Source organism: Macaca thibetana, chromosome 10 (assembly GCF_024542745.1).
Source record: "Macaca thibetana thibetana isolate TM-01 chromosome 10, ASM2454274v1, whole genome shotgun sequence".
NCBI lineage: Eukaryota > Metazoa > Chordata > Mammalia > Primates > Cercopithecidae > Macaca > Macaca thibetana.
The window spans coordinates 55,090,852-55,118,706 of NC_065587.1; the positions used below are offsets into that span (position 1 = coordinate 55,090,852).

Consider the following 27,855-nt stretch of genomic DNA (forward strand, 5'->3'; position numbering starts at 1 on the left):
ATGATAATGGCTGCCATTTATTGAGTTGTTACTATGTGCTATGTACAATGTTAATGCTTTATATACCTTATCTCCCATCCACTCTGTGAAGTATATTATTTTCTCCGTTTTATAGATGACCAAATTAAAGCTCAGAGAGGTGAAGTGGTTTGCCCATTGGTACACAGCTAGTGACTTTCAGAGGTCAGATTCGAACCCATGGCTATCTAACTTAAGTTAAATGGGTCAGAGCTGGGAGGGCTTTCAGCAATCCTCCTATCCCATCCCCCTTCTGACATGTGGGGAAGCTGAGGCCCAGAGGGACAGAGTGGCTTCCCCAAGATCACAGTACAAACCTGTGGCAGAGCAGATTTTCATCTTGCACTAGGTTTCTAGACTCCAGCCATCTCCTTCTTCCAGGCTGGGTGGCATCAAAGGACAGGTTGAGATGTCAGGGTTGCTTGGTCAGGGGGAGGAGGTGTGCAGCAGAAAAAGGCTGTGGTTCCTGGAAAGACGAATCCACCTTTTCCACCCAGCCGGAGCCTCCCTTGGCTCAGGAGAGAAAGTGACCAGCTTGGGAAATGGCAGGTGGTTATTTTGAGCAGCCTAGCCTACTTTCCCATTCCCAGGAGACCGGCGGCAAAGCATACTCCCACCCTGAGGGTGGTCCCGAGGGGGATTCTGAGCCTAATCCATGTTACTGAAGTCACAGATAACAGGAAGCTTGTAGGTAACCCTGGTCCAAGTAACACATTTATGTTGTAATTATTTACTAACTATGGATACTAACTCCTTTTTTAGGTGAAAAATGTACTTAAAATTATCTTATTCCAAACAATACATGCTCATGGTAAAAAAAAAAAAAAAAAAAAATTCATATCCTAGAGAAGGGCATAAAGCAAAGGACACAGGTTACCACCCAGAAGTTTTCAGTCTTGTGTACCTAAGGGAATCACCATTAATAGCTTCCTGTGTATGGCTCCTGAAATCTGTGTGCCCATTCAAAGATTTATATTTAAATGCCTACATACATATGTATTTCGGACACAGATGGGAGTGCACTATACATACTGTTCAGACATTGCTTTCTTATTTCATTATATATCTAGGCTATCAGTGCCAAACCCATCCACCTCGTTCATTTTAATGACTATAGAATTCCCCTATATGGATGTGTCATAATTTATTTTATGGGTACCTGGCTTATTTTCAATCTCTTACTATTATAAACAATGCTACAAAACATTCTTTATGCATTACCTTCCTGCATATGTACAAGTATATATGTAGAATGTAGAATAAATTCCTAGAAGTGGAATTGCTCTGTTCAAATGGTGAATTGCTAAGTTAAATGGTTTGTGAATTTAAATATTTTGATAGATACTAACAAATTAATCTCCAAAGTTTTCATCAATTAATATATACTCCCACTAACAATGTGTGACTGTGTCTATTTCTTCACTCCTTTCCCCATACAGTTTATTTTCAAGCAACTTCTTTGTTAGACTGATGGGTAAATAATGATGGCTTGCATTTGTTTTTTTTGTTTTTTTGGTTTTTTTTTGAGATGGAGTCTCGCTCTGTTGCCCAGGCTGGAGTGCAGTGGCTTGCATTTGTTTTAACTGACATTCTGTTAATAGTGAGAAATGCTGAATAACTTTTTCCTGTTTACATGTCATTTGTATTTTTTTTTTCCTGTGAATTGCCTGTTAAGAGCCTTTCTCCATTTCCCACAGGAGTGATGGCCTTTTTTGTACTGTTTTGCAAGTGCTCTTTACATATGAAGGGAATCCAACTTTTTTTTTGGCCTTTAAAAGAACTTACTGGGCTGAGCACAGTGGCTCACGCCTGTAATCCTAGCACTTTGGGAGGCCAAGGCTGGCGGATCACGAGGTCAAGAGATCGAGACCATCCTGGTCAACATGGCAAAACCCCATCTCTACTAAAAATACAAAAATTAGCTGGGTGTGGTGGCGCAACTGTAGTCCCAGCTACTCGGGAGGCTGAGGCAGCAGAATCGCTTGAACCAGGGAGGCGGCAGTTGCAGTGTGCCAAGATCGTGCCACTGCACTCCAGCCTGGGCAACAGAACAAGGCTCCATCTAAAACAACAACAACAACAACAACAAAACCAACCAAACAAAAAATCTTACTGTAGTTTTAGAATGTTTTGGGGTTTGATAGTGCTCATGATCACTCATTATCCTTCCCCACTTTCCTCAACTGCACATTTTCCCAGCAATTTTCCATGTGAGTGGTATAATTCGCTTGCCTAGTTCCAAAGGTCCTTTCCCAAACTTTTCCATTATTTCTAAAACTTTTTTACATCCATTGTCTCCTTTAGACTTGAAACCACTGAATGAGGTCTGCGGGTTTATTTTCCAAATGAGGAAACTGAGACTCAAATGGGATGTGTCTTGGCATTGCATAATGTCACACGGGGGGTTCCTGATGACCAGAATCCACCCCTAACTTGAGGCCCCTGCCTCCTCTTCCTCCATTTTGTGAGCATGCGTGTATGAGCATTTGAGGATGAGTGTTTAAGAGTGTGTGAATGTATGTGTGAGTGTGTGAGTGTGTGAGTACGCGGGCGTGTTGGATGAGGGTAGCCTGAGGAGAGTGGCAGTCCTTGCTACGGGGCTCGCACAGCTTTGTAAATTGAGGCAGCCCAAATCAGGTCTGCAAGAAAGCCTGACTTTATTCTGATATCTTCCTGTCTCCAACCATCTTCCTCTCTCTCTCCTGTTTCTGCCTCTGCCTCTTCCATGCCCTGTCTCTTTGTGTCTCTGTTACAGTGTCCCATGTCTCTTTCTTAGTTTGTCTCTTTCTACCCTTTCTCTCCTTCTTTCTCTGTCTCTATCTCTTGTTCACAGTAGTGACTTATTGGGACAGAAATCACACTCCTCACCTTATTCCCTTTTTTCTTTTAAAAATAAGGCCAGGCCCACCAAATAGTAAGTGAGAGACAAATGGTGGAGAAGTAAAGAAGTTCTGCCCCATGACTTCCTGCTAGGTGCGTCCCCAGAGGGAGATCAGGGACCAGAAATGACAGGAAGGCCTGTCAGTGCCAGGGGGTCTGGCTTTGGCCTGAAGTACCATGGGGTCTGGTGCCTGACTCTCTTGATGACCCAGGACAGGCCTCTGCCATTTTAAGGCTTTGGAATGTCCCCTGACCTGCTACGTAACTGCACAGCTCCTTGCAGGTTCAGAAGTGTAGATGCCCCCAGAATCTCTGCAAGAAGGTGGGGCAAGAGTGCTCTACTCACTCTATGGGTTCAGACAGGGCATAGGCTTTGTCCGAGGTCACACAAGAAGGTGATGGCAGAGGCACTTAATGGCCTCTGCTATGGATAAGGCCTCACTAGCTTCTAGCTCAGGGGTGGCCCTTAGCAAAGTGCTGATGAGAATTTGCTGAATCATAGTGACCACAGTGATGTGACAATAATCGTTAATATAGTGAGCACCTACTATGTGTTAGGCAACACGTTAAGTATTTTGTATGTGCTATCCCACTTAAATTTCTACCCGATATCCCCAGCCCTATCAGGTAGCTACTTTATCATCTCCATTTAATAGATGAGAAAACTCGTGCCTAAGAGAAATAACTACATAGCTACTAAATGCCAGTGAAATCAGGACGGAGGGAGGGAGAAAGAGAGGGAGGGAGAGATGGATGGATGGATGGATGGATGGATGGATGGATGGATGGATGGATGGATAGATGAAAGAATAAATTAATGGTTAGGTAAGTAGTTAGGGGATTTGGAGTTTATAATAGATTTTAATATCTCTATCCCTATTAGCTCTAAGGCATGTGTTAGCCACTTAAAGACTGAGATTAATCCAAGAAAATATGAGTCCCCTCTCAAGCTACCAGTCAACATGGACAAGTTCACAAAACAACATTCACACACAGTCAGGGATGCATTCACACTGACCAGGATGCAAGGAGACACACACAAGCATAGGCATTACAGAGACCTTACACAGACACTCGAATACGGCTAACTCAACTCAGTTACACGCAGACACCAATACACTTAGAGATATGGCAAACACAGGGAAGGACACAGCATCTACAGACGACACAAACACAACATAGAACCACATGGAAATGAGAACACATGGCTCATGTGCACACAGAGACAGGCACTGTCTTTCTCTGTCTTTGTGTGTGTGTGTTTGTGTCTTTCACACACACATACATACCCACATATCAGTACAGGCAAAGACCAGAATACATGTCACACTCACAACTAGACTGAACACATTTAACACAAGGACATGCACCTTGCAAGGACATATTCAGACACAAGGTTATTGCCTCAAAGACAATGACACAGATATGCAGAAATTCTTATCAGAGATATGCACATTAGCAGGGAAGTTTTACACACACACACACACACACACACACACACACACACACAGAGCAGGCAGAACACAGACAAGATCAGTCTTTCTCTCTCGGACAAAACTGCAACTAGGACCCCCTAGAGGTTTAACTAACTACATTTCAGCCACTTTTCACTTCTCTAGATGAAAGCCACTCAGCTGGGTCTTGCAAAATATGTAAAATTTAAGGAGCACTCCACTGAAGGCTTCAGCTTAGGGAAAGGTGCCTGAAGAGGACGCCTCCATCTGTATGTGCTGTTTCTCTTAATGCTCAGAGCTTGGCAGTGTCTTTGTTCCTCCTTTTCCTTCTCAACCCTCACCCCATCCAGTCTGTCACCAAGTCCTGCTCAAGTGATCTCTGGAACTTTCAGGCCCAGCCCTCTCCTTAGCCGAGGCCTTGTTACCTCCCATCCGTGTCTCAGCCTCCCACAGCCATGGCCTCCTATCTGGCTTTAGGATCCTTGGACGCTCAGCCTCCTCCACTTCACCTTTCCACTGGGACATCCTTTCTCAGCCATCTTCCTCGGCTAGGAGGCAAAAAAAAGAAAAAAAGAAAAGAAAAAGTAAAACAAGCAATGGCTTTTTGGTTCAAATCAGGACTTACCTGAAGAGAAGGGGTGAGGTGCTCCTGAATTCACTCAAATCCATCCCTCCCAGAGCAGCCCCAGAGTTATTTTATTTTATTTTTTTGGAGACAGAGTCTTGCTCTATCCCTCAGGCTGGAGTGCAGTGGCACAATCTCGGCTCACTGCAACTTCCGCCTCCTGGGTTCAAGTGCTTCTCCTGCCTCAGCTCCCCTGAGAGCTGGGATTACAGGCACCTGCCACGATGCCTAGCTAATTTTCGTAATTTTAGTAGAGACAGGGTTTTGCTCTATCCCTCAGGCTGGAGTGCAGTGGCGCAATCTCGGCTCACTGCAACTTCTGCCTCCTGGGTTCAAGTGCTTCTCCTGCCTCAGCTCCCCTGAGAGCTGGGATTACAGGCACCTGCCACGATGCCTAGCTAATTTTCGTAATTTTAGTAGAGACAGGGTTTTTCCACGTTGGCCAAGCTGGTCTCAAACTCCTGACCTCAGGTGACCCGCCTCAGCCTCCCAAAGTGTTGGGATTACAGGCGTGAGTCACTGCACCTGGCCCCAGAGTTATTTTAAAAAGCAAATGTGAGGGCAGTGATTTGGTTTACTTACTGATATAAATAAGCAAAATGTGTTCTAAGAACAAGTTTGACCAAGAACAGGACCAAGAACAGTCCAGGCGCATAGGAAGTGCCATTTTCAACATCACATCCTCAGGGAAGCCTTCTTCCATCTCCTCATGCTGGGTTAGATTCTCCAATTACTTGAAGCTGCCCATATATGTACACACATGCACAGCAACGTATATACATACTGGGCTGGACACAGGGGCACACGCCTGTCATCCTACTCACTTTGGGAGGCCAAGGCGGGAGGATTGCTTGAGGCTAGGAGTTTCAGACCAGCCTGGGCAATATAGCAAGACCTCATCTCACCCTATCTCACTCACACACACACACATGCACATACACACATACACACACACACACACAGTATATAGATATATATCTTTTATGGCACTTTTCACAATTGCAATTAATATTATTATTATGCAACTATTAGATAAGGTAGTAATTAAATAATTTAAATAATGATTGGCATAATTTTTTGTCTAATATTACCAAGCTATAAACTCCGTGAAGGCAGACACCAGATCTACTTTTTTCATCCCTGTATTTGTAGAGCTGGGTACAATAGCGAGCACTTGGAATTTACATTCAATACATTTATCTATCAAGTAACTATTACATGTGGCGCAGTCTGTATACATCCAACCTTCACCACGATTGTGCAAAGAGGTGTTAATTATTCTCTCTCCTTTTTATTTGGAGACAGTCTTGTTCTGTTACCCAGGCTAAAGTGCAGTGGCGTGCTCTCTGCTCACTGCAACCTCTACCTCCCAGGTTCAAGCAATTCTCGTGCTTCAGCTTCCCAGGTAGCTGGGGTTACAGGCGTGTACCACCATGCCTGGGTAATTTTTTTAATTTTTAGTAGAGACAGGGTTTTGCCATGTTGGCCAGGCTGGTCTCAAATTCCTGACCTCAAGTAATCCTCTTGTCTCAGCCTCCCAAAGTATTGGGATTGCAGGCGTGAGCCACCAGGCCCGGCCTATTACTCTCATTTTTTGATGAGAACCTTGAGGGAACACACCCAAGGTCACATAAATAAAATAAGGACAGTCATTTAAACCCAAGTCAGGCAATGCTTCTTCCATTCCACTCCACTGAGCTGCCCGGTTCTTGGCATCCTCCATCTCACTGGGCCGTGAATTCCAACCTGGAAGTTCATCTCTGGTTTCCCATCCCTTCCTTCTCTGGATCCACATCCACCACTTCCCTCATTCATATTCTTAAGCATCCCTCTCCACCCCCCAAACTTGTTCTTAGAATGCATTATTCATACCCAGGTGTAAGTGGCTGACCACTTCAATTTCCCATGGGGAAACATTACGTATTTACAAAGGGTAAATGATTTAAGCTTACAGGCCCCAAGCCTATGGATGGAATTTTAGGCATGAGCTAACCAAGAAAGGAGAAATCACACCAAGAAGTCCAGGCACATAGGAGGTGCTATTTTCAGCTTCAGCATCACATCCTCAGGGAAACCTTCTTCGATATCCTTATGCTGGGTTAGATTCCCCACCCACCTTTTTTTGTTTTGTTTTGTTTTTTGAGATGGAGGTTTTGCTCTGTTGTCCAGGCTGGAGTGCAGTGGTGCGGTCTCGGCTCACTGCAACCTCCGCCTCCTAGGTTCAAGCAATTCTCCTGCCTCAGACTCCCAAGTAGCTGGGATTACAGATGCCCGCCACCACGCCTGGCTAATTTTTGTATTTTTAGTAGAGATGAGGTTTCAGCATGTTGGCCAGGCTGGTCTCAAACTCCTGACTTCAGGTGATCCACCCGCGCTGGCCTCCCAAAGTGCTAGGATTACTGGCGTGAGCCACTGCACCCGGCCCCCACCCACCATTTTTGACCAGAGGCCTACTCACTGTGACCTTGAGTAAGTCCCCCCTTCGTAAGCCTCAGTTCTTTATCTGTAAGATGGGGAGAGGATGCAAAGGATACTTATGTCCTTCCTAAGGCTGGTGTTCAATCAACAACAATTTACTGAACACGAACTTTTTGCCAGGCATCCTTCTGGGCTCTGGGGAAGGGGAAAAAGAGACAATAAACAAATACACGAGAATAAAAATGTGTGTGTTGTATATGTGTGTGTATATATATGCACATACATATACATATACATGCATATACACATCTATGTGTGTTTGCATATATATACACGCATACACACATATACATAAATATGTGTGTCCGTATATATACAGGTACCCCCACACATATATATGAAACGTGTCAGATGGTGATGAGGGCTACAGAGAAAAATAAAGCAGTGTAAAGAGGATCTGGCATTTCAGGGAGGGGTTTTTGCTACTTCATAAAGAGTGGTGAGGGAAGACTTCAGAGAGAAAGTGACATTTGAGCAGAGATCTGTGAGTGAGCTACACAGCCCTTTGCAAGGGAGAGGGCTTCAGGCAGAGGGAACAGCAGTACAGGGGTTTTGAAGCCGAGTGAGCCACCGGGGTTTCCTGGGTATGAGCCACCAGGGTGTCCTGGGTATGAGGACAGAGGGGTGGCAGAGCCAAAGAAGTTAGGACCTTGTAGAACATGGACTTTGACTGTGAGATGGGAGGGTTTGGGGCAGAGAAGTGGTCAGTTTCTGGTTACATTTTGTGTATAGAAATGAAAGGGGTTGCTGATGGATTGAATGTGGTGTGTGTGACAGAGGAGTCCAGTATCCAAGATTTCTGGAAAAATGGAGCTGCCATTGACCAAGATGGGGATGATTATACCAGCACTCTTAACCATGACACCAGGATGCCCCAAAGTCTAGATCTGGTCCCTGGGAAGGGGCTAGGGCTCAGGAGCACCTGCCGAAGGCCAGCACTGTGCTAGGTGTTTTGCACACTGTGATGGACAGATGTGTCAGAATAACTCCAGTGATCCTTGCCCTTATATAATACCTTGTATGATCCCGCCCTTGTGTGAGTGTGGGTGGAAACTGCGACCATGATCAGAAATCACTACTGTGATTATATTACATTATATGTCAAAGGGACATCATGCGAGTGGACCTGATCTAATCACACAAGACCTTTAAAGGCAGAATCTCTCAGGCCAGTACGCAGAAGTCAAGGTCGAAAGATTCTGCTGAAGGATGAGAATGGCTTGACATCCTGAGGCAGGCCTTGAAGGTGGAGGGGGCCATGTGTAAGGACCAGAAACCCACTTCGACGAGCTGAGATCAACTCCTGACTGACAGCCAGCAAAGAAACAGGAACCTCAGTCCTGCAACCACAAGGAACTGAGTCCTGCAAACAACCTGAATGATCTTGGAAGCAGATCCTTCTCCAGAGCCTGCAGAGAAGAGCCCAGTCTGGCCAATACCTTGTGAGGCCCTAAGCAGAGAACCCAGCTCAGGCTGCCCAGACTTCTGATCCATAGGATTGTAAACCACTAGATTGGTGTTTTTAAGCTGCTTCATTTGTTATGCAGCAATAGAAAACAAACACCTGTGTTATCTTACAGGCAGTTCACAGCCATCCAAAATGGAAGATTCCTGTTCCCACTGTACAGATGAGGAACAGGACCCATGGGGTAAAGAGTTTTGCCATAGGCCACCCAGAAAGACGGCACCACAGCTGAGATTCAAACTCCGGGCTATCTCTTTCTGAGGCCTGAACTGTTTCCATGTCACCAGATGGCTTCATAAAGAGGTGTGTGAGCAACTGGGAAGGTTGTCTGCCATCTGGGGCCTGATTAGGTGGGCAGGTACCCTCATGTCCCAGGTCACATGCAGGGAATGGAGCATGGGTTTCCGATTCTGCTCGTCTCTGTCCTGGGGCTGCGAGCGTCTGAGCCTGTGTGTTATCTGAGGACTGCGGGTCGCCAAGGGTGATAATGGGAGAGTCTGTGAGTGTGGGCCTGCCAAGTGTGTCTCAGTGTGCCTGAGTCTGAGGGTGTCAGTCCGTTCGTCAGGATGCAACCACACTGGGAGGGATGGAGTCTGTGTGGCTGTGTTTTGGAGTGTGTATGCTACTCTAGTGTGTCTAAGGGTGAAGGGGTGTGCATCTGGCCGTGTCAGTCTGAGTGTTTGACAGTGCTGAGATGGTCACGGGGGTAGGCGACATAGAGTATGTGCTGGATCTGGACTTGTGTGTTCATCTGAGTGTATGAGTGTGTGTATGAATTCTGGGGTGTCTGTGGGTAAGTGTGAATGCATGAGACTGTGTATGCCTGCCTGAACTTTCGTGGGATTTTGTGGCATCTGAGAGTCTCCCTGTGTGGGAGGCCGGGCACCAGGGGTGGCCTGCCTGCCTCCCTGAGTGTGTTTGCAGGTCTCTGCGTGAGTCTGCGTGTGTCCGTGGACGTGTCTGTCCCCGCATCGGTGAGGGGGTGGGTCTGTGGGTGTATCTGTCCGGGTGTCTGCGGGGCATGTTGCAGAGTGAATGTGTAGGTGTGGGTGCCTGTTTGAGCTTCTCTGTGGGTGCAGGTGTGAAGCTGAGGGTCTCTGTGTGGGAGGCCGAATGCCGACCCGTCTGGGCGGGACCCTCTGAGCGCATCCCCTCCGAGCGCGCCCGTGTTTCTGGGAGAGGCCTGTCTGGGTAGGGGACTGGACGCCGGCCTCTCCGCAAGTCGGCCGGCTGAGGGTGGGGGCCGCGGCGGGGTCGGGGATAGCCCTGGGACCAGGGTCCAGACAACCTCGCCCCGCGCCTGCCTCCCAGCGCGCAACTACCGGGCCCGGGGCGGCTAGAAGGGGCCGCAGCAGGCTCCCTTTGGGCTCCCACGCCCCGCAGTGGCGCCCCCTCCCCCGGCGGCACGGATTGGCTGCGGCGCCGCTCCAAGCCCGCCCCGCGCGGCCGGCTGGGGGCGCCGCGGGCCAGAGCGCGCTGCGCCGCCACCGCCACTGCTGCCGCCGCCGCCGCCGCCACAGCCGCCGCCGCCGGGAGCACAGTGCGCCTCGGGCTCCGCGCGCCGCCAGCTCCTGGCCCGCCCGCCGGCCCCGCCGCTCCCGCCAGCCCCGCAGCGGAGCCCCGGACCGGCCCCGGGCCGCCGCCACCACGCCGCGCGCCGTACTCCGCGTCAAGAATGGGGCGGCCAAGCTGCCCAAGCCGCCCGCCGCCGCCGCCGGCGCGGCCGAGGCGCCCGGCGCTGGTGCAGGCATGGAGCGCTCGCAGAGCCGCCTCAGTCTATCCGCCTCCTTCGAGGCGCTCGCCATCTACTTCCCGTGCATGAACTCCTTCGACGATGAGGACGCAGGTAAGCGCGCGGCCCGTCCCCAGACCCCCGGGGTGTCCCGGGATCCTGGTCCGGAGGCCCCCTCCCCGACCCGTGCGCCCTCCTTCCCTCCCCCAACGCCCTGGGAAGGCGCCCCCAGGGTCTCCTTCCGCACCCACGGGACCTCAGGGTCTCCAGGATGCGCTGTCTTCTGGCCTTGTCCCCCAGGGACCCCAAGATCGTCTGCATTCACCTTTCCCGCAGGTGGGCCCTTTGGGTCGCCAGGACCCAGCTCTCCCTCCTCACCTGCGCCTATTGGAGGCCCGTTGCCTCGTCCCTGGATCCGACCCGCCACCCTCCCCGAGTCTCCTGAATGTGCCCACTCTTCAAGCCCGGGGCTTTGGCCGTCCCACCCTGGGGCTCCGACGCGCCCCTCGCGATTGGAGGTGGCGCGCAGACCTTACCTCTCCATCTTTGTCTTGGCCGTATCCAGAGGATCCCTGCCCAAGACCCCTGCCCGGCGCCCGAGGCCTTGAGCGCCCCCAATTGTCTCTCCTCTCCTTTCCTCAGGGGCTGGGGCTCCAGACTCCTGCTTCTTATACGCCTGGGGCAGACGCAGGGGAACCGGCCAGGTGACGGCCTTTCCTCCCCTCACTTCCCAGAGAGAGGTGTAGGGCGGCGCCAACTCTACACTTGTCCGCCCGCTGGTGTGTGCCCCTGACCTCAGGTGCTCTCGTCCCTGGAGTCGCCTTTCTTGGTGGGCTGAAGCCGGCCACCATCCAGCGGCTTGAACCTCCTCCTCCCAGGCCTGCGCACAACCTCAGCCAGAGGGAGGGGTGGGGAGCTGTAGGGAAACCTACTCTTTAGGGCCCTGGGACCCGGCAGAAGGAACATGAGCGCTCCGGATTTGGTTCTGGGGTGAGGAAGGGAATCCACCAACAGGTGGGGTAGCTAGAGGGCTTGGGTGACAGTTCCTCAAAGAATGCCAGATTGGGAATCGGAATCAGGTTCCAGTCTTCATTCTCTACTTGTTAGCTGTGACCTTGGGCAAGTCATGCCACCCCTGAACCTGGATTTCCTCATCTCTGAAATGGGGATCATCGTATCGATGCAAGGCTCTGTATGGTGTGAGGGTGGAGTTCAGTGTTTTGTGAGCTGAAAATCCAAGAGTATTTGAATTCAATGGGGGACAAAACAGAGGAGCGTATGTGCTGGAGGAGCAAAATGGTTTCATGGGCACTTTCAAGTCTCTGAGGAAACCATGGACTGTCTCTCCCGAAGTGCATGTCTGCACCATCCACAAAAGGTAGCCTACGGTTTTAGGAAGTTCCTGGGCCCAGGTTTAGACTTAGTCTTTGGGGACCCTTGTCTGATCAACCTGGCAACCAAGGTTCTATCATGGGATGAAGTGGTGGTCATGTCTTCCTGCCTGTTCTTCAGAAGAATTTGTTGACTGGTGAATGATGGGTGAGGCAGATCCCCAGTAGACCTATCTTTCTATTGACCTGGAGGTGGGGATGGGGGTAAGGGTGAAGATGGTTGCTGCAGAGACATTTTACCATTTTTACAAGCACCATTTTACAGAAAAAAACAACTGAGGCTCAGAGGTTTAACTTCTGCCTTGATGTAGCTGAGGGAGGTTGTATTATTATTCTGGACAAGGCAAGGAGGGAAGAAGTAGGGGCCTCCTCAACACAGTAGCGTGGTCAGCAGGCCACTTGGGTCTCAAGAGCCGGTCTGGGCAGGACCGTGGGTTTGTAGGAGCATCAGAGGCAGGAATGGTTTGGTTTTTCTTCAAACCCTGTGTCATGGGTCAAACACCTTGGTTATTGCAGGCTGCAGGCAACTTGCTCTGGTTTCACTTAAGTCAGAACAGATAACTTCATGTAATATTAATGATATTTTTAAAGGTCCACTAATGTTTGTTTTTTCCAGCAGGCTTCTTGAAATTCTTTAGTGTTTCACTTGGAAGAGACCTAGAAATCATCTTGTCTATCCCCTTTTTGCCCGCAAATGGATGGGTGTGTGTGTGTGTATTTGTGTGAGTGTTTGTATGTGTGTGACTGAAGCCCTGGAATGGGGGTGGGGGGGTGTGTGTGTGTGTGTGTGTGTGTGTGTAATATATCCCAAGGTCATCTAGTGAGGCAGCCACAGAGCTGAGACTAAAATCAGGTTTATGGTTCTCTTTCCATTAAACCAGTAGCCCTCCCTCTGAAAGAGGATTTTTAAGAAATCCAGACCTCACTTTGTAGAAAATATTTCCCAGGTGAGGAGGCCTGGGGGCGCGGCTGGTGACCAAGAGTTTGATTTGGGCATCTTGTGCTCACTGTCTGTTCTTGAGGGATGCTTCAAATTTGGGAGGGGGAGGGAGAAAGTCAACTTTCATTTCCGGAAGAATAATGAATGTCTGGTGAAAGTCGGAAGTAGGCAGCGTTGTGTGGTGCTTAATTTCTCTCGTTCTCCTTAAAGTCATTAATTTTCTCCTAAAAAAAAGCCTTTTGGATTTATTCTTTTAGAACAGCACTGCGCTGAACTGATTTCTAAAAGCAATGGAATGGTCTCTCCCATACTGGACACAGGCGTGGCTCCACCTGCCTCTTCTCCCCTCCCTCCCCTGGTGCTCTTAATGCCTATCTGTCTCTGCTGGCTCCGTCTCAGAAATGTGTCCCTGACAGGCCTCTGGCTCATCTCGGAGCCTCCCCTTTGTTGCTGCTTCCAACTCATGCCGAATGCATCTTTTTCCAACCAGACTGAGCCAGAGCCATCTTCAGGGTTTAGTTGCCATCCTTTTGCTAGTTTCCTGAGAAATGGTGTGAGAAGGAGCCTTTTTCTTATTAGCCTTAACTGGGGCAGAGCTCATTCCTGATTTGGACTTGAGATCCTTGGCCACTGGGGTGGGCACAGGAAGCTGAGCCTTCCTCACACCTCTTTCCACCCCCTGTGGGTCCAGGATGCTGGTCATTACTGGTTCATAGAATTCCTCTCAAGGGTTATCTTCCCTTGTGCACTTTGAACTTATTTCATGAGATGCTCCTTTTGCCCTCTTTCACAAGGATGCTGGGGCTTTAGGGAAACATGTGCTTGGGGGCGTTTTTGTGTGTGTGTTTTGTTGCCCAGCCTTGTTGGCACTGGGTTTGTAATTGGGGAGGAGTTAGACATGTGGCCTCAGTTTCGTATCTGTAAGGAAGAAGAAAAATAATAACATGGACTGCATAGGGTTAACATTTTACAAATGATTACCTTTGTGCGAGACATATTCCCAGACATGTTAAATATATTAACTCATTCCTCATAGCAAGCCTATGAAACTGCCATCCTGTTAACATCCCCATTTTCAGATGAGAAAACTGAGGCACAGACATATTAATTCCTTCAAGGTCACTCAGCCAGGAAGTGAGTTAATGAAGCCTTGAACTTGGGCAATCTGACCCAAGCATCTGTGCTTTTAATGAACCATTATGCTGTTTGTGCTGTGCAGAGGTCTTAGTACAGTACCTGGCATGAGGTAGGCTCTCAATACATGTTAGCTGTTATCTGTCTTGTTACTGAGAAAGAGTTGTTTCTGAACATGACCATAGAAAAGAATCTGTGGGTTTGGGGAGGGGAGAAGGCTGATTCTCAAAATGCTAGCTTTATAATTTTAATATAATTGCAATACTTTTTATTGCAGCGTTGTAGTTATTAAGGTAGAGCTGGGCCCTCCTTCTTTGAAGTGGCTTAAACATAGGGATTTGGGGGACTCGCCTGCCAGTCAAGTGGGTGGGGAGGATTACAGCCACTGGTTCCCTGCTCTTCCTGACCACTTCATTTGCACCAATCACATCTACAGTCCCAGCCCTGACACTCTGCCCTGGGGCCTAGCTGGGGAGCTGGGGTGTCTCTAGTTTCCAACAGATGCCAAAGGGGGTTGTTACATCAGGGTCTGGAATTGAGCATGGTGTTCCTGAGCCTGACCAAGTGGTTTCAGCGTCCAGTTCTCCCCCTCCCGCCCGGGAGAAGGGCGGAGAAGCTGGAGCAGCCAGCTCTGATTTGCCCATAGGATGGAAGCTTCGATCCAGCGCAGGGAGGAAGTTGCCATGGCAACACCAGCCAGCTACCGGTCCCTCTCCTAGCGGTTTGGGCCACATCTCTGGGCTGGAAAGCCCTTCCCGGCACCACCCTCTTCCGCTCAGACCAAATCTGTTGGGCTGGGGGCGGGGTGGGATAGTGAATGGGATCCAAAAACTAGTACCACAGCGCCCCGCTCCCCATTTTTGGACAGAGGGGAAATGTAGGGGGTGGTCTGAGTACTTCTGGGTGATGAGGCGGCGATACCTATATCCTGCCAGACAGATCCTGGCAGGGAGAATCAGAGTTCCAATTTCTCCCCACACTCCCAGGCACCTGGAGTGACCTCACTGGAGTTCTCCCCCTCCCCCTTTGTTCCATTTGGCAGAGTTTTCTTTCCCAGACCAAGTGCTAACTTTTGTCCTTGAAATTTGACCTGAGCTTTTTCTGGGAAACAAAATGTCCTGCTGTCTCACCCCTTCCCTCTAAGATGGTGGGAATGAATCCTTCAGCCCTAGAAGGAGACTGGCTGGGTGGATGAGGGAGGAGGCCTTAAAATATCCTTCATGATCAGGACCACATGGAGGCATGAGGTTGCCACTTTGAAGCCTCCACTCCCATCCTCACCCTCCAGGGCAGGACATTTCCTATCTCCCTTCCTCCTGACCACACCCCCCTTCCCATTTTCTTAATGTTTTCAGAGCTGAGCAGAACTCTTCTAGATTTGGATAACTGAAGCATGATGGAAAATTGAACCAGTTGTTCCCATAGTTCAAGTTGAGGGGTGGGGTGAGAGTATGGACACAAACCACTTTATTTATTTATTTACTTTGAGGCAGGGTCTCACTCTGTCGCCCAGGGTGGGGTGCAGTGGTGCGATCTCAGCTTGCTGCAATCCTTGCCTCCCAGGCTCAAATGATCCTCTCACTTCAACCTCCCAAGTAGCTGGAACTACAGGCGTGCACCACCACCCCTGGCTAATTTTTTTTTTTTTTTTTTTTTTTTTTTTGGTAGAGATGGAGTTTCACTATGTCACCAGGCTGGTCTCAAACTCCTGAACTCAATGATCCTCCCGTCTCAGCCTCCCAAAGTACTAGGATTACAGGCATGAGCCACCATGCCCAGCCCAAATCACTTTATTTTAATCAAATTATCCTGAAAGAATGATCTTAGAAAAATCAGGTGCATGAGGATTCACCCCTTACCCCATTGTACAGATCACTGGTCTGCAGGTCTGCTCTGGTGCTATCAGAGCTCTTTCCTTCTCTTCTCTCTCCCTTAGGCACCCCCTTCCCCATCCCCAAGCCCCCAGACTCCTGGCTCCAGCTTCCTCGGTTTGCAGCTGCCATAGGCCCACCTGGTTCTGTTTGGTGGGAAGGGAGAGAGAGGTCCATCTACCTTGTTTCCCTTTCAGGATGCGGCTCTGTGTCCCTCCCCACTCCCCGCTAGAACCAGAGGCAGAGCCAATTCCAACTGAAGGCTGAGTGGGGGTGCGGGCAGAGGTGCGGAGGAGAGCGAGAATGGAAGGAAGCCTTCACCCTCTGCCGACCCTCTCGCCTGTCCCAGGGACTTTTTGCTACTCTGCCTTCTCTGTGTCTTTTCACTATGGCCGTAACAACCATCATTTCATCGTGTCTTTTAAAAATTGCTGGAAAGGTGCCACTTTCGGTGAATGTGCTCAAAAGGGTGCAGTATCTCCCCCACTATAAACCTTCCCCCATTCCGCGCTCCTTGTCAGTTCCACTGCCTTTTTGTATTAGAAAAATAACTGGGCTTGGATTTGAATCCGCTCTGGCTCTGACCTCAAGCAAATCTCTTAACCTTCCTGAGCCTCATCTGGAAAAAAAAAGGGTTAATTATTTTTGTTCAAGCATCTCAGGATTATAAAAATAAAATGATTGATGGGCTTGCTTGGCTGTGCTCAGTGCTTTCTGTGATTGCACTGAATCCTATGGCAACCTGAAGGGGTAGCTGCTGTTGCAGATGTACCCATTTTGCAGATGAGGAAAGCCAGGCAGCTCAGAGCAGTTGAATCGTGACTTTCTCAGGTTGTAGGGTGGCAGTTCAAATCCAAGTGTGTTTGACTCTAGGCCATCTTCTGCTTCTGGGCATGAAATGAGATCCTGGGTGAGACAGGACTGTGTAAGCTCCTGGGGCTATGCTTGTGCTGTCAGAACAGCAGGTGGCAAAGGCCTGGGTGTGATGTACCCCACCAGGGTCTAATACCCTGCTACAATCCACCCACCCGTCGGAGGGCCTTCCTGGCCATTGGTTCCTGGATGATCCCTGTCACAGTTGGCCCTCAGCTGCCATGGCTGCCTGGCCTCCTTGAAGAATCCAGTTGTCTGCCCTGGCCCTGGGGGCCAAGCCATCACCTGCCTCTCCAGACTGATGTAGGCCAATGCTGGATTATATTTAACGCTGTGCTATTTCCACTTGACAGCTCCAGAGCGCCATCCCCCCCTCCCCTTTTCTCCTTCCTCCCCCCTCCCCTTCTGATTCACTCGGAAACTGAGGAGGCTGATGTCAGCGCCTTATTCTTAGCCCCCGTAATTGTAACTGCATTTAGCAGTGCGCACTTCATTAACAGTTTCTGCGACGGGGGAGTGAGATGATGGCGTGGCTGGGCAGGGATGTGGATGGGGGTGGGGAGAGGGCAGCTGCTGCTGGGACCCTGGCCAGCTGCCTTCTCTGGATGGACCAGCTGGGCTGCTTCCAGGTCTGGCTTTCCAAGACTTCCAGTCTTGGAAGGACCCTTGGAGAGCATCTAGCCCATTTCCTCATGAAGCAAGTAGGGAAACAGGCTCAAAGAGGCGAAGTGGCTTGCCAAGGTCACATATTAAGGATCCAGAGCTTTGACCTCTGAGTCCAGGTTTTCTTTTCTGGTATTTATTCATTCAGCTAGTATTTAATGAGCTGCTCAGTGTTGAACAATGTTCTAGGTGCTAGAGTGCTAGGGACATATTGGGGAACGAGTGAAACTGGGGTGGGGGAAACAGACAATTAATAGGTAACCAATTAAAGAATTCAGGTTCTGTTAAGTGGAATGAAAATGGAACAATGATGGGCTAGGAGATAATGTTAAGTAAGGTAGTCAGGGAAGGCTAAGGAGATGATATTTGAGATAAAGCCTAAATGACAAAGAGCCAGCAATGGGAATATGAGGAGGAAGAGTGTTCCAGGTAGAGGGAATAGCTGTGCAAAGGCTCTGAGTTCAGTGCGAGTTTGAGTTTTAGGGAATAGAAAGCAGACCAGTGTGGTTAGAGAGATGAGATCAGAGAAGGGGGCAAATTTATCTCAGCCTTGTAGAGGATAAAGATTATCTGGTGCAGGAACTGAGGTCCAAAGAAGGAAAAGAAAAGGCCCCCAGCTGGGTGAAGTTATAGAGAGGCCAAGAACTGATGCCTCCTGAATCCCTGTTTTTTATGTTCCTTCGGCACAGATGGCTGTGCCTTTAAATGCATAACGCGGCTTCCTTTCACATTGTAGCTGGAAGGCACTGTGGAGTTGAGGCTGGGTTCTTTCTCCTCACCCTGCCTGCCTCCGCCCCTCTTCGAATCTCACCTGACCCAAACCGATGTAGGTGTGAGAGACCCTGGGGAACTTCCATGAATGGACAGAAAGAACATGGCTTTGGAATCCAACCAATCTGAATTTTCATCTTAACTGCCACTTCTGAATTGTATGACTGTGGGCAAGTTGCTTCAACCCTGTGGGGTTCAGTGTCCTCATCTGTAAAATGGGGCATAATAATACTAAAGAGGGTTATAGTGAGGAGTAAATGACACCATGCACACAACGCACCTAGCCCAGAGCTGGATGCGTGGAATAAGGTGTCCTTTGCTATGAGGATTAATGGATGAGAGTGTGTGTTTAACCCTCTGCACATAGGAGGTTCCCAGTCATTGGTAGCAGCTGCAATTGTCACAGTGGCTGTTGTCAGTTTAAATGGGTTAGAGCAGGGCCGCCCAACTTGAGTGAGCCTCAGAATCCTCTGGAGGGCTTCTGAACACAGACTACTGGACCCACCCAGAGTCTCTTATTTAGTTTTGGGGCAGGGGGGACTTGAGAATTTCATTGCTAACAAGTTCCCAGGTGATGCAGATACGGATGCTGCTGATCCAGGGACCCTACCTCGAGAACCACTGGGTTGGAGGAAAAGGCTGGAGAGAACTGAAGGGGTCTTGCCAACGTGGGATGTCTCCTGGCTCCTGATGTCTTAGATGCTGGGACATTGGGTAACAAATTCAGTCCTGGGTACGGTCTTCAGGCCCTCTTGTTTCCGTCACAGAGTCTGTGATCCAAATGAGTCTCAGCTGCTGCCTGCGTTGCGCCGGGTTTAACACATAGGCCCTCATAAAGCCTCCAGGAAGTCATTTGTACAAATGATAAATGAGTCAAAATGAGCAATGCATCAGGCCACGATATCATTGCATGGGATATTGGACCCAGACAGCTCTGGGAATTCTGAGGATTCAGGTCTAGCTCTGTTTTTGTCCAGCGAGAACAGGACGTAGTCCCTTTTCTGCATTGGGAAAAGGGAGGGCTGTGTGTTAAAACCAGGAAGTTTATTTGAGGAGAAGCCTCTACTGGGAAGAAGTAAATTAAAGGAATCATCGATGTAAAGGGTGCAAAGTGTTGGGTAATGCTACCGAGGGAATTTACTGAGTCCGTTTATTCAGATGTTTCTAAGAAAGGGGTCACTGGTAATTTTCTAGGGAAGATTGGGGTCTAGCTCAGGTTGGAGGCAGGGGCCCAACCTTATGGTGTGATGAGATTCTCACCCAGCCCCATACAACTCAGAATGTGAAGACAAAGGCACTTACAAATAGTTTCCAGGTGGGACTTGTCCTAAACTGATGGGAAACGCCGTCTGTGAGGGGTGGCTTGAGATAGTAAAAATGAGCGGACTTGGGAGGCCCAAAGGCCTGGGTTTGCATCAGTGGCCCTTTCTAGCTCTACATCTTGACCATGGTATGTAACTGATCTAGGCCTCAGCCCGTGCTTTGCAAAATGGAGTTAGAGATACCTTGTGAGAATTCGGGAGAATGTGTGTACAACACGTAGAAGACATCCAAGCGGTGGAAGCTGCTGCCTTTCCTCTTCCTGTAGACTTTGTAAAAATGATGTGATATGCACATCTGGGTGGAGGAAGGATGGGATGGAGCAGCACACAGCTGGTGTCAGGCCTCGTTGCTCTGGTCTAGGTATGTGATGTTTACTGTGTGCACAGTGGAGCCTAAAAGGCTGCGTTAGGAGTAAAGAGAGAAGGACTTTGTTCGTCGCTGAGTCTCAGTGTCTCCTACACCCACTTTTCTTTGACTCCTTGGGCCTCAGTATCCCTGCCTGCAGAGTGAGAGTCTGGTGGGCTTGATTTAGATATACGAGGAGTCTCCCAGAGAAGGAAGGACACTTGTACAGGCCCCTCCATTTCCTCCTTTGTCTCCCTCAACTCTGCGGTAACCCCTAGATGGTTATTTTTCATCCCCAGAGCTCCCCCTCCTGCCAGTTTCTCTCTAGCTGATCTTTGCTTGATTGGTCCTTGGATAATTTTTAAAGTAAGTATTTTTTTTGGATTAGGTAATATATGCAGATGCTACAACATTTTAAACACATGAAAAATATCCAGTGGGAAGTGTCCTGGGCACCCCTGTCTTCTGATCCTCCTGTCCCATCCCTGGTACAAGCACTGTTGTCAGCTTTCATAATGCTTTATGCTGTTATTAGTGCTGATACCATAGATACATAGTAAAAAAGCCATACAGCACCAGAGGACATCCAAGGACGTGGCGTCTCCCTCCTGCTCAGCTATCCAGTCCCACTCCCACAAGCCGCCATCACACTCTTTCAGGCTACCAGTTTTTTCTTATTTTCCTGTTTTTGAATTCTTATTGAGCACTGATGGCGGTGCCCATTGCTGTGCCAGGCACTGTGAGAGTTCCAGAGAAGCTGGGTTGCACCAGGCAGTATAGCATGGTGGAAGTAATGAGCTCCACAGCCAGATAACCTGGATTTGAATCTTGGCTCTACCACTTACTGGCTGTGTGACTCTGAGCAAGTCACTTAACCTCCCTGAGCCTGTTTCCTCATCTTTAAAATGGGCTTATAATAGCCCCTTCCCACCTCGAAGGTGTCAAGAGGATTAGACGAATAAATATTGGTAGAGAGCCTGGTACGCAGTAGAAGTGTCCTAAGAGTGTTAGCTGTCATTATTTTAGTTGGAAGTTCCTCTGAGGTCATCTACTGTGGCTATCTTAGTTGAGGCCCAGAGAGCAATCTCAATTCACCTGAAGCCTCGCAGGAGGTCTATGGCACTGATGTTTCTGGATACACAGCTCAGGGTCTCTCCCCGTCCCCCGCTGCACCCCAAGAAGCCATCATGGACCCTGCAGCACCTGAGGCCTCAAGTCTGCTCCCTTAATCTCCAGCACTCAGTGTTCCTAGTAAATGCCACCTGGAATCACCTGAGAGTGGGTGGAAAGATATGTCACTAATTGGGTCCTCTAATGAAATTTAGTTCCTCGCAAATGTCTGGAGCAGCATCTTTCATCAGCCTGGGTCCAACACCAAGACTGGACCAGGTGCCTCTGGGGCCCACCCAAGCCCTGGCCGAGCCACCCCCGAGCCATCTGGCCTCACGAAGCTACCATTTGTGCCCAGCTTCTACTGGGCATGCTTAGTCCTAGCAGAGGGACCCCCAAACTGGGCAGCTGGGCCCTGAGGGGAGTCAGGTGTGTGGCTCCAGTAAGGGAGAATTTTTTTTTTTTTTTTTTTTTCTGAGCTGGAGTCTCGCTCTGTCGCCCAGGCTAGAGTGCAGTGGCATGATCTCAGGTCACTGTAACCTCTGCCCCCTGGGTTCATGTGATTCTCCTGCCTCAGCCTCCTGAGTGGCTGGGACTACAGGCGTGTGCCACCACGCCCAGCTAATTTTTATATTTTTAGTAGAGATGGAGTTTCACCATGTTGGCCAGGCTGGTCTCAAACACCTGACCTCAGGTGGTCTGCCCACCTCAGCCTTCCAAAGGGCTAGGATTACAGGCATGAGCCACCACGCCCGGCTCAAGGGAGAATTTAATATGTACCTTCTTCTCTGGACTCTCCGCAGAAGTCGCTTGATTTTATAAAGAATCCAGAAAAACAGGAGAACTCTTCACGGTTTCCACCGTCTTAGCCTGAGACATGGATTTTTGTGCAAGTAGTAGACTGCGGGAGTGCTCGCAGGTGAAACCTGCAAGCGAGGGAGAGGGAGAAGCAGCATGGGGCAGGAGAAGAAGCAGCCAGACATGGGCACTTGGCTGCAGGCTAACCTCAGCCAGATCCTGGGGGGCTCTGGAGAATGGATGGCATGGCACGGTTGACTAGCCTTCGGTACTCCTATAGCAGGGTAGTCCCCCGAGGGCATAACTGTTGGGGCAAGGCAGCTCCTATGAGCTAAGGGCAGTTGTCCAAAGATGGGGCAGCTGTGAGCCGGCACCAACAGATACTCATGGCTGCTGAGTGATGGGGGACCTGCTTGGCATGAGGGATCTGGCCAGGGCACCAGTGGGGTCTACTCACCCACTCTCTGGGAACCCCTGACTACAGAGCGGGTAGAGTGGGTGTGCTCAGCTCTGTGCTGAGCAATGTCCAACCCTCATTTCAGGTCACCCTCCACAAGGTGGGCATAGTCATTACATTCGACCGTATGGAAATTGAGCATCTAGATGGACTTCTGACTTGGCAAGGTTACACAGCTAGTGAGGGGCAGAACAGGGCTTCAGACCAGGCCTATTCTAACACTTGTGTTCTTTCCAGCATTCTGTACTATATTTAATGTTTTTCATGAATATATACCTGTATCTGGTGCTTCTTTCTGGACCTCTTTCCAAGTCCCTCTTTGGAGGGTGTCTGTCCTGACTTTCTACTTTGCACCTTGCAAACGTGAAGTCCTTTGTGTCTGACAAAGGATTTTAATATATTTGAACCTGCCTGATCCTCATGGAAAGTTGGCCGTGTATCCAGAGAGGTGGGCAGAAGCCCTAATAGGTGGCCTGAGGTGAAAGCAGAAGAGGTAGTTGATTTGTCATGGGATGAGCCCTGGATTTGTCATAAAGAAACCTGGATTTGAGATCTCATTTTTGCCAGTTTGCCAACTGACCCTGGGCAAGTCATTCCCCCCTTTGAACTTTGATTTCCTCATTAGATGAACAGGTTCACAGCTGTAAGCAGGAGGTAACCTACAGGTGTTTTAATAATACTGCGGATATCAAAGACACATGACAAGGCTCTGACTGGGGAATGCGGGAAGGGTCTCAAACCAAGGCTGACCTCTGCCTTTGCTGAGGAGACAATGTGTGTGCAGAGAACAGCTTTAAATTAGGGCTTGTCTGTAAAATGGGCATAAATGGGCATGATGACACTTGCTCTGCTCTCCTAGTTTAGGTTTTCCCAGAACAGAGTCTGACACAAGGAGTCAAGTACAAGTATTAGGGCAAACTGCCTGGCACTGCCATTTTTATTAGTGGAAGCAGTCTAATGGAATTTTATATGCTTCATATGGTTCACAAAGGTGATGGATGAAACCCCAGGACGGAAGTGAGGAAGTGAGGCAGAGAAAGAAGTCAGGAGACTGTGTGTTATCAGGCAGGTTACCTCGAGCGAGGGCAACTGGAGTTTAATCTTCCTGGGGACTTCTGGGGAGACAGTGTAGCACAGAACTCAGCAAGCTGCTTCTGTAAAGGGCCAGACAGTAGATATTTTAGTCTTTGCAGGAATACAGTCTCTGTTGCAACGCTTCAATCATGAAGTTGCAGTGAGAAAGCAGCCCCAGACGATATGTAAATGAATGGGTGAGCTGTGTTCTAATAAAACTTTATTTACAAAAATAGGCAGCAAGATGGATTTAGTCCGAGGCCCATAGTTTGCGGACTCCTGGGGTAAAACATGCACTTTAGTTATCCCACCCAAAATATAGCCGTTCCCATCAGTCATTGGTTAAGAGCTGCTAGGCCAGATCAGAGAGTTGGCTATTGCCTGTGTTTTTCCAGCCTGCCATGGGCGGTAGCGCTCAGGCAGAGAAATGCAGGTGCTGGCAATAGGAGACTGGGCCCGGATAAGGGTTTAGGAGGTGAGGAATGACAGCATTGCTCACTCCAGCTCAGGGGCATGGCTTGTTTGACTATTTGGAGAATGTACTAGAAAGGCACAGGATGAACACGGAAAACAAGTGTTGTATAGAGCCGATTAGTTGACTTCATATTTCCAGCTCTTCCAAGCACTTGTTCCTTCCAGGCAAAATCCAGCTTCTTCATATTTAACAGTCTTGTTTGAGTTTTCTCCCTCCATGCCTCTACTTGGGCCATTTCCTCAACTGGGACGCCTGATGTCTGCTTCTGCAGGGCTCCAGGATCACCTCCTCCAGGAAGCACACGCCTCTTCTCTAGGGTGGAGGTGGCCATTCCTGGGAGCCCCCGTGGTGTTCTGCTTCTCTCTGTCTCCAGTGCTTGCACAGTCTGGCTTTTCACTTTTTCACTGTCACACTGTGAGCCCCTGCAGGGCAGGGACTGTGTGATTCCCATCTGCATCCCACCAAGGGGGCACTGATTTGGGAGAGGCAGAGTTGAATCCCAAATCCCTCTTTTCCTCCCCTTTTCTCTCCTCTCCTTCCTCCCCACTCTATTTCCTTATTTCTTCTCTAGTAGTTGCTCATGGCCAAGCCCTGTTCTGGTGACCTAAGGCAAGTCCAGTCTTCGTCGTCATGGAATTACATTCTGGTTTCTGGGGTGAGGGGAGGTGTTGGACGTTACACAGCTTGAAGGAGCAACTAATAATCCAATCATGCCTGTGATAAACAGTCATATAAGACAAGCACAGGGTGCCGGGAAAGGCCATAGCAGGAAGAACTGACGTGTTGGGTGGGGGGCACAGGGAGGGGGACAGCTCAGTAGAGACCTGAGGTGTGAGTGGCGTTGGCCAAGTGAAGGCAGGGCAGGGGAGGGGAGGGGTGAGACAGGATGCTGTGAACACAGACTCCATAGTGATGGGAAGGGGGATGGAATCCTGGACTCTCTGTGTGGCTGTCTCTCCCCCTCCCGCTCCCCTCTCCCCACAGATGGAAATAACTATAATTGCTTCTGCATGACAGAATTATGGATAGTTTTTGCTTTCTAGTTTGTGCTTTTTTTGTATTTTCCAGATTTTCTACAATGGGCATATCATGGTAAAAATTAAGGGCTTCAGAGTCTGGAGACCACACTCTCCTTAGCTGCTGCGTGACCTGTTCCACATTATTTTTCACTTGGTGGTGCTTCTGTTTCTTTCTCTGTAAAAGGCTGATAAAGATAATTAACATGGCTTACATGGCACCCCTTGCATTCTGACGCTTCACTTCCATTCACTCATTCAAGCCCCAAAACTACTCTGTGGGGTTGTTTTGGGGGCTATCCCTATTTTTTTTTTTTTGGAGACGGAGTCTTGCTGTGTCGTCCAGGCTGGAGTGCAGTGCCGCGATCTTGGCTTGCTGCAACCTCCACCTCCTGGGTTCACACCATTCTCCTGCCTCAGCCTCCCGAGTAGCTGGGACTACGGGCGCCTGCCACCGCACCTGGCTAATTTTTTGTATTTTTGGTAGAGACGGGGTTTCACTGTGTTAGCCAGGATGGTCTTGATCTCCTAACTTCGTGATCCACCCGCCTCAGCCTCCCAAAGTGCTGGGATTACAGGCATGAGCCACCGCGCCTGGCTGACTATCCCTATTTTATAGATGAGGAAACTGAGGCACAGAGACATTAGGTAAGTTGCCCAAGATCACACAGGGTCCAAGGCAGGATTCAAGTCCAGCTCTTTGGTCCCTGGAGCTTCACCACTTGGCTCCATTGCCTACCTCACAGGGTAGGGGTGAGAGGACACCTGTGAAGCCCTTAGCACAGTGTGTGGTACATAGTTAGTGCTCAGTAAATGTTAGTTCTTGTTAGTATTAGCAGTTGTGCAGGGGCCCTGAGGCAGGAATGGGCCATGGTCTTTTGAAAGCTAGGTACCACATAGGGAAAGGGGTATGTGGTTGGTGAGGTGGCAGAACTGGATGATACTAGGCGTTTAAAGGTGAGACTCTTGGGCTTGAGCTTAAGGTCAGTTGGAACCCCTCTTGGGTTTTTAGCAGGGATATGACAAACTCAAATTTGGGGTTTGCCAGTCTTTAAATACCTCTCTGGCCGCAGGCAAGGAGTGAAGCCAAGAGACCCAGAGATGGCTCCTTTTGGTTATAGTGGCTCTCCCCAGACAGATCTGACCATCTACCCCTAGTTATCAGGCCAGGGTAGTGATACCTCCTGGTGTCTGGGCTGGCCACGTGGGCCAGTGCGCAAGAGACAAAAAAAGTCAGCTGTATGTCACCAGGCTGGTCTGGTGATGCTGGGAGGCTGGGAAGTGCCGGTTTGAAGGCAGGAACAAATTACTCTCCTGGAGACAAGGCCGGGCCAGTTCCTGCCTTGTTACATTATTAAATTTGTAATCTTCATTCTAATACTTTCCAGCAGTGAATAAGAACCAAATTTAAAATGCCGGCTTTACATTTCTGGAACGAAGCTCTTTGTCAAGAACTCTTGAAGCCCATAATTTCTCTCCAGAGGTAAATGTCTAAGTCTTTAAAAAATTAAAATAAAAAAATAAAGGAAAACCACTCTTTTGTTAAGGCTAAGTTTGAATGGTTGGTGACCTCAGTGCTGGCCAGGAATTGGGAGTGGGGTCCGAATGTCTCCAGCCCCAGAAAAGGCCCAGGCTGGGACAGGGTCTACAGATGTGACTCCTCAATCTGAGCCTTGCCGGGGAAGAAAGTAAGAGAAGCTTCATGCCTACCTCACAGATGTTGGTACATCTGTTGATTTGGGAAAGGGTTTGGTAAAAATTGGAGACCACAATCCCCAAAGGAATCACCCCGTATAAACCTCTTGTGAGTTTTCTCATGACCCATTTGGTGAATATCAGACCTGGCTGGTGGTAGAATTGGGTACTGTCTTGTTCCTGCCTTTATTTTTAGAGACAGGGGCTCACTCTGTCACCCAGGCTTTGAGTGCACTGGCTCAGTCATGGCTCACTAAAGCCTCAAACTCTTGGGCTCAAGTAATCCTCCTGCCACAGCCTCCCAAAAAGCTAGGACTACAGGTACATGCCAGCCTGCCCAGCTAATTTTATTTTTTTGTAGAGACAGGATCTCGCTATGTTGTCCAGGCTAGTCTTGAACTCTTGGGCTGAAGCAATCCTCTCACCTTGGCCTCCCAATACACTGGGATTACAAGCATGAGCCACCATGCCCAGCCTTTGTTTCTACCTTTAGACCTGGGCAAGGAGGGCCCTGATCTGGGGTCACCAGCATTACCGGAATGTTCTCTGACCCTCCTCCAGTCAGGACTCTGGCTTCACTCTTGTTGAGTGAAGGGAATATTACCCACCGGGACTCTTCCTTCTAGGCCTGTTCTAGACATGGGGACCCTGAGATTCCCTGCCCAAATGGCCCTGAGTCAGCTTTCAGGGTCTGTCTCGACCCCTTCCCTGGCTTCATTCTCCTGAGGGTGGATGCATCCATCGGTAGTATCCTGAGTGTGGCCTTGAAGGTGCTGTTTGTGGAGGTGACAGCCAGCACAGAGGTGCAGAGTGAGCCCTCTGGGTATGGGAGCAGAAGGAGAAAGGGTGGGCCATGGCCTAGGGCTGGCTCCCTCCCCACTCCACATTCATCTGCGGCACTTGGAGGATTCTAAATTTGAACTGTCCTGGCCTTGAAGGTCATTATGAAGACATATTTGTCACAATGAAAGGATAGAACATGTTTTATTTAATAGCCTGATTTATAACTTTTACATATTTAGAATAAGTATGAGGTCCTCCATTTGTTCTCCTGCCGTGGGCCCCATAATCTTGGAGGGGCCTTTGTGTCATCCTTAGAACTGACAGTGAGCACAGCCCAGGGTGGCCCTTCCCCTCATGGTCCCATAACGAGGGCCCTGGTCCAGACACAGCACTTAGATAGCATCCTTATACAAGTTAGAGGAAGGTGCTTCTCTCCCTCCCCGCATCCTGGTGGTAGAATTTTAAAAGTGCTGCCTCCTCTAGG

The 27,855-nt window shown here is 49.3% G+C and overlaps 1 protein-coding gene and 1 long non-coding RNA gene across 2 annotated transcripts in view; one reads left to right on the top strand and one right to left on the bottom strand.

The window, feature by feature from the left end:
• The window catches only part of LOC126963901 (uncharacterized), a 29,029-nt gene extending 17,485 nt beyond the window's left edge, over window positions 1-11,544 (bottom strand). The window contains exons 1-3 of the long non-coding RNA XR_007729255.1: window positions 11,189-11,544; window positions 4,778-4,900; window positions 336-484 (exon numbers count right to left, since the gene is read on the bottom strand). This is a non-coding gene — a long non-coding RNA (uncharacterized LOC126963901). The remainder of the gene's footprint in view (window positions 1-335; window positions 485-4,777; window positions 4,901-11,188) is intronic.
• The window catches only part of RIMS4 (regulating synaptic membrane exocytosis 4), a 57,589-nt gene continuing 40,122 nt past the window's right edge, over window positions 10,389-27,855 (top strand). The window contains exon 1 of the mRNA XM_050806573.1: window positions 10,389-10,766. Coding sequence (XP_050662530.1) covers window positions 10,670-10,766 — 97 coding nt within the window. The 5' untranslated portion in view covers window positions 10,389-10,669. The remainder of the gene's footprint in view (window positions 10,767-27,855) is intronic.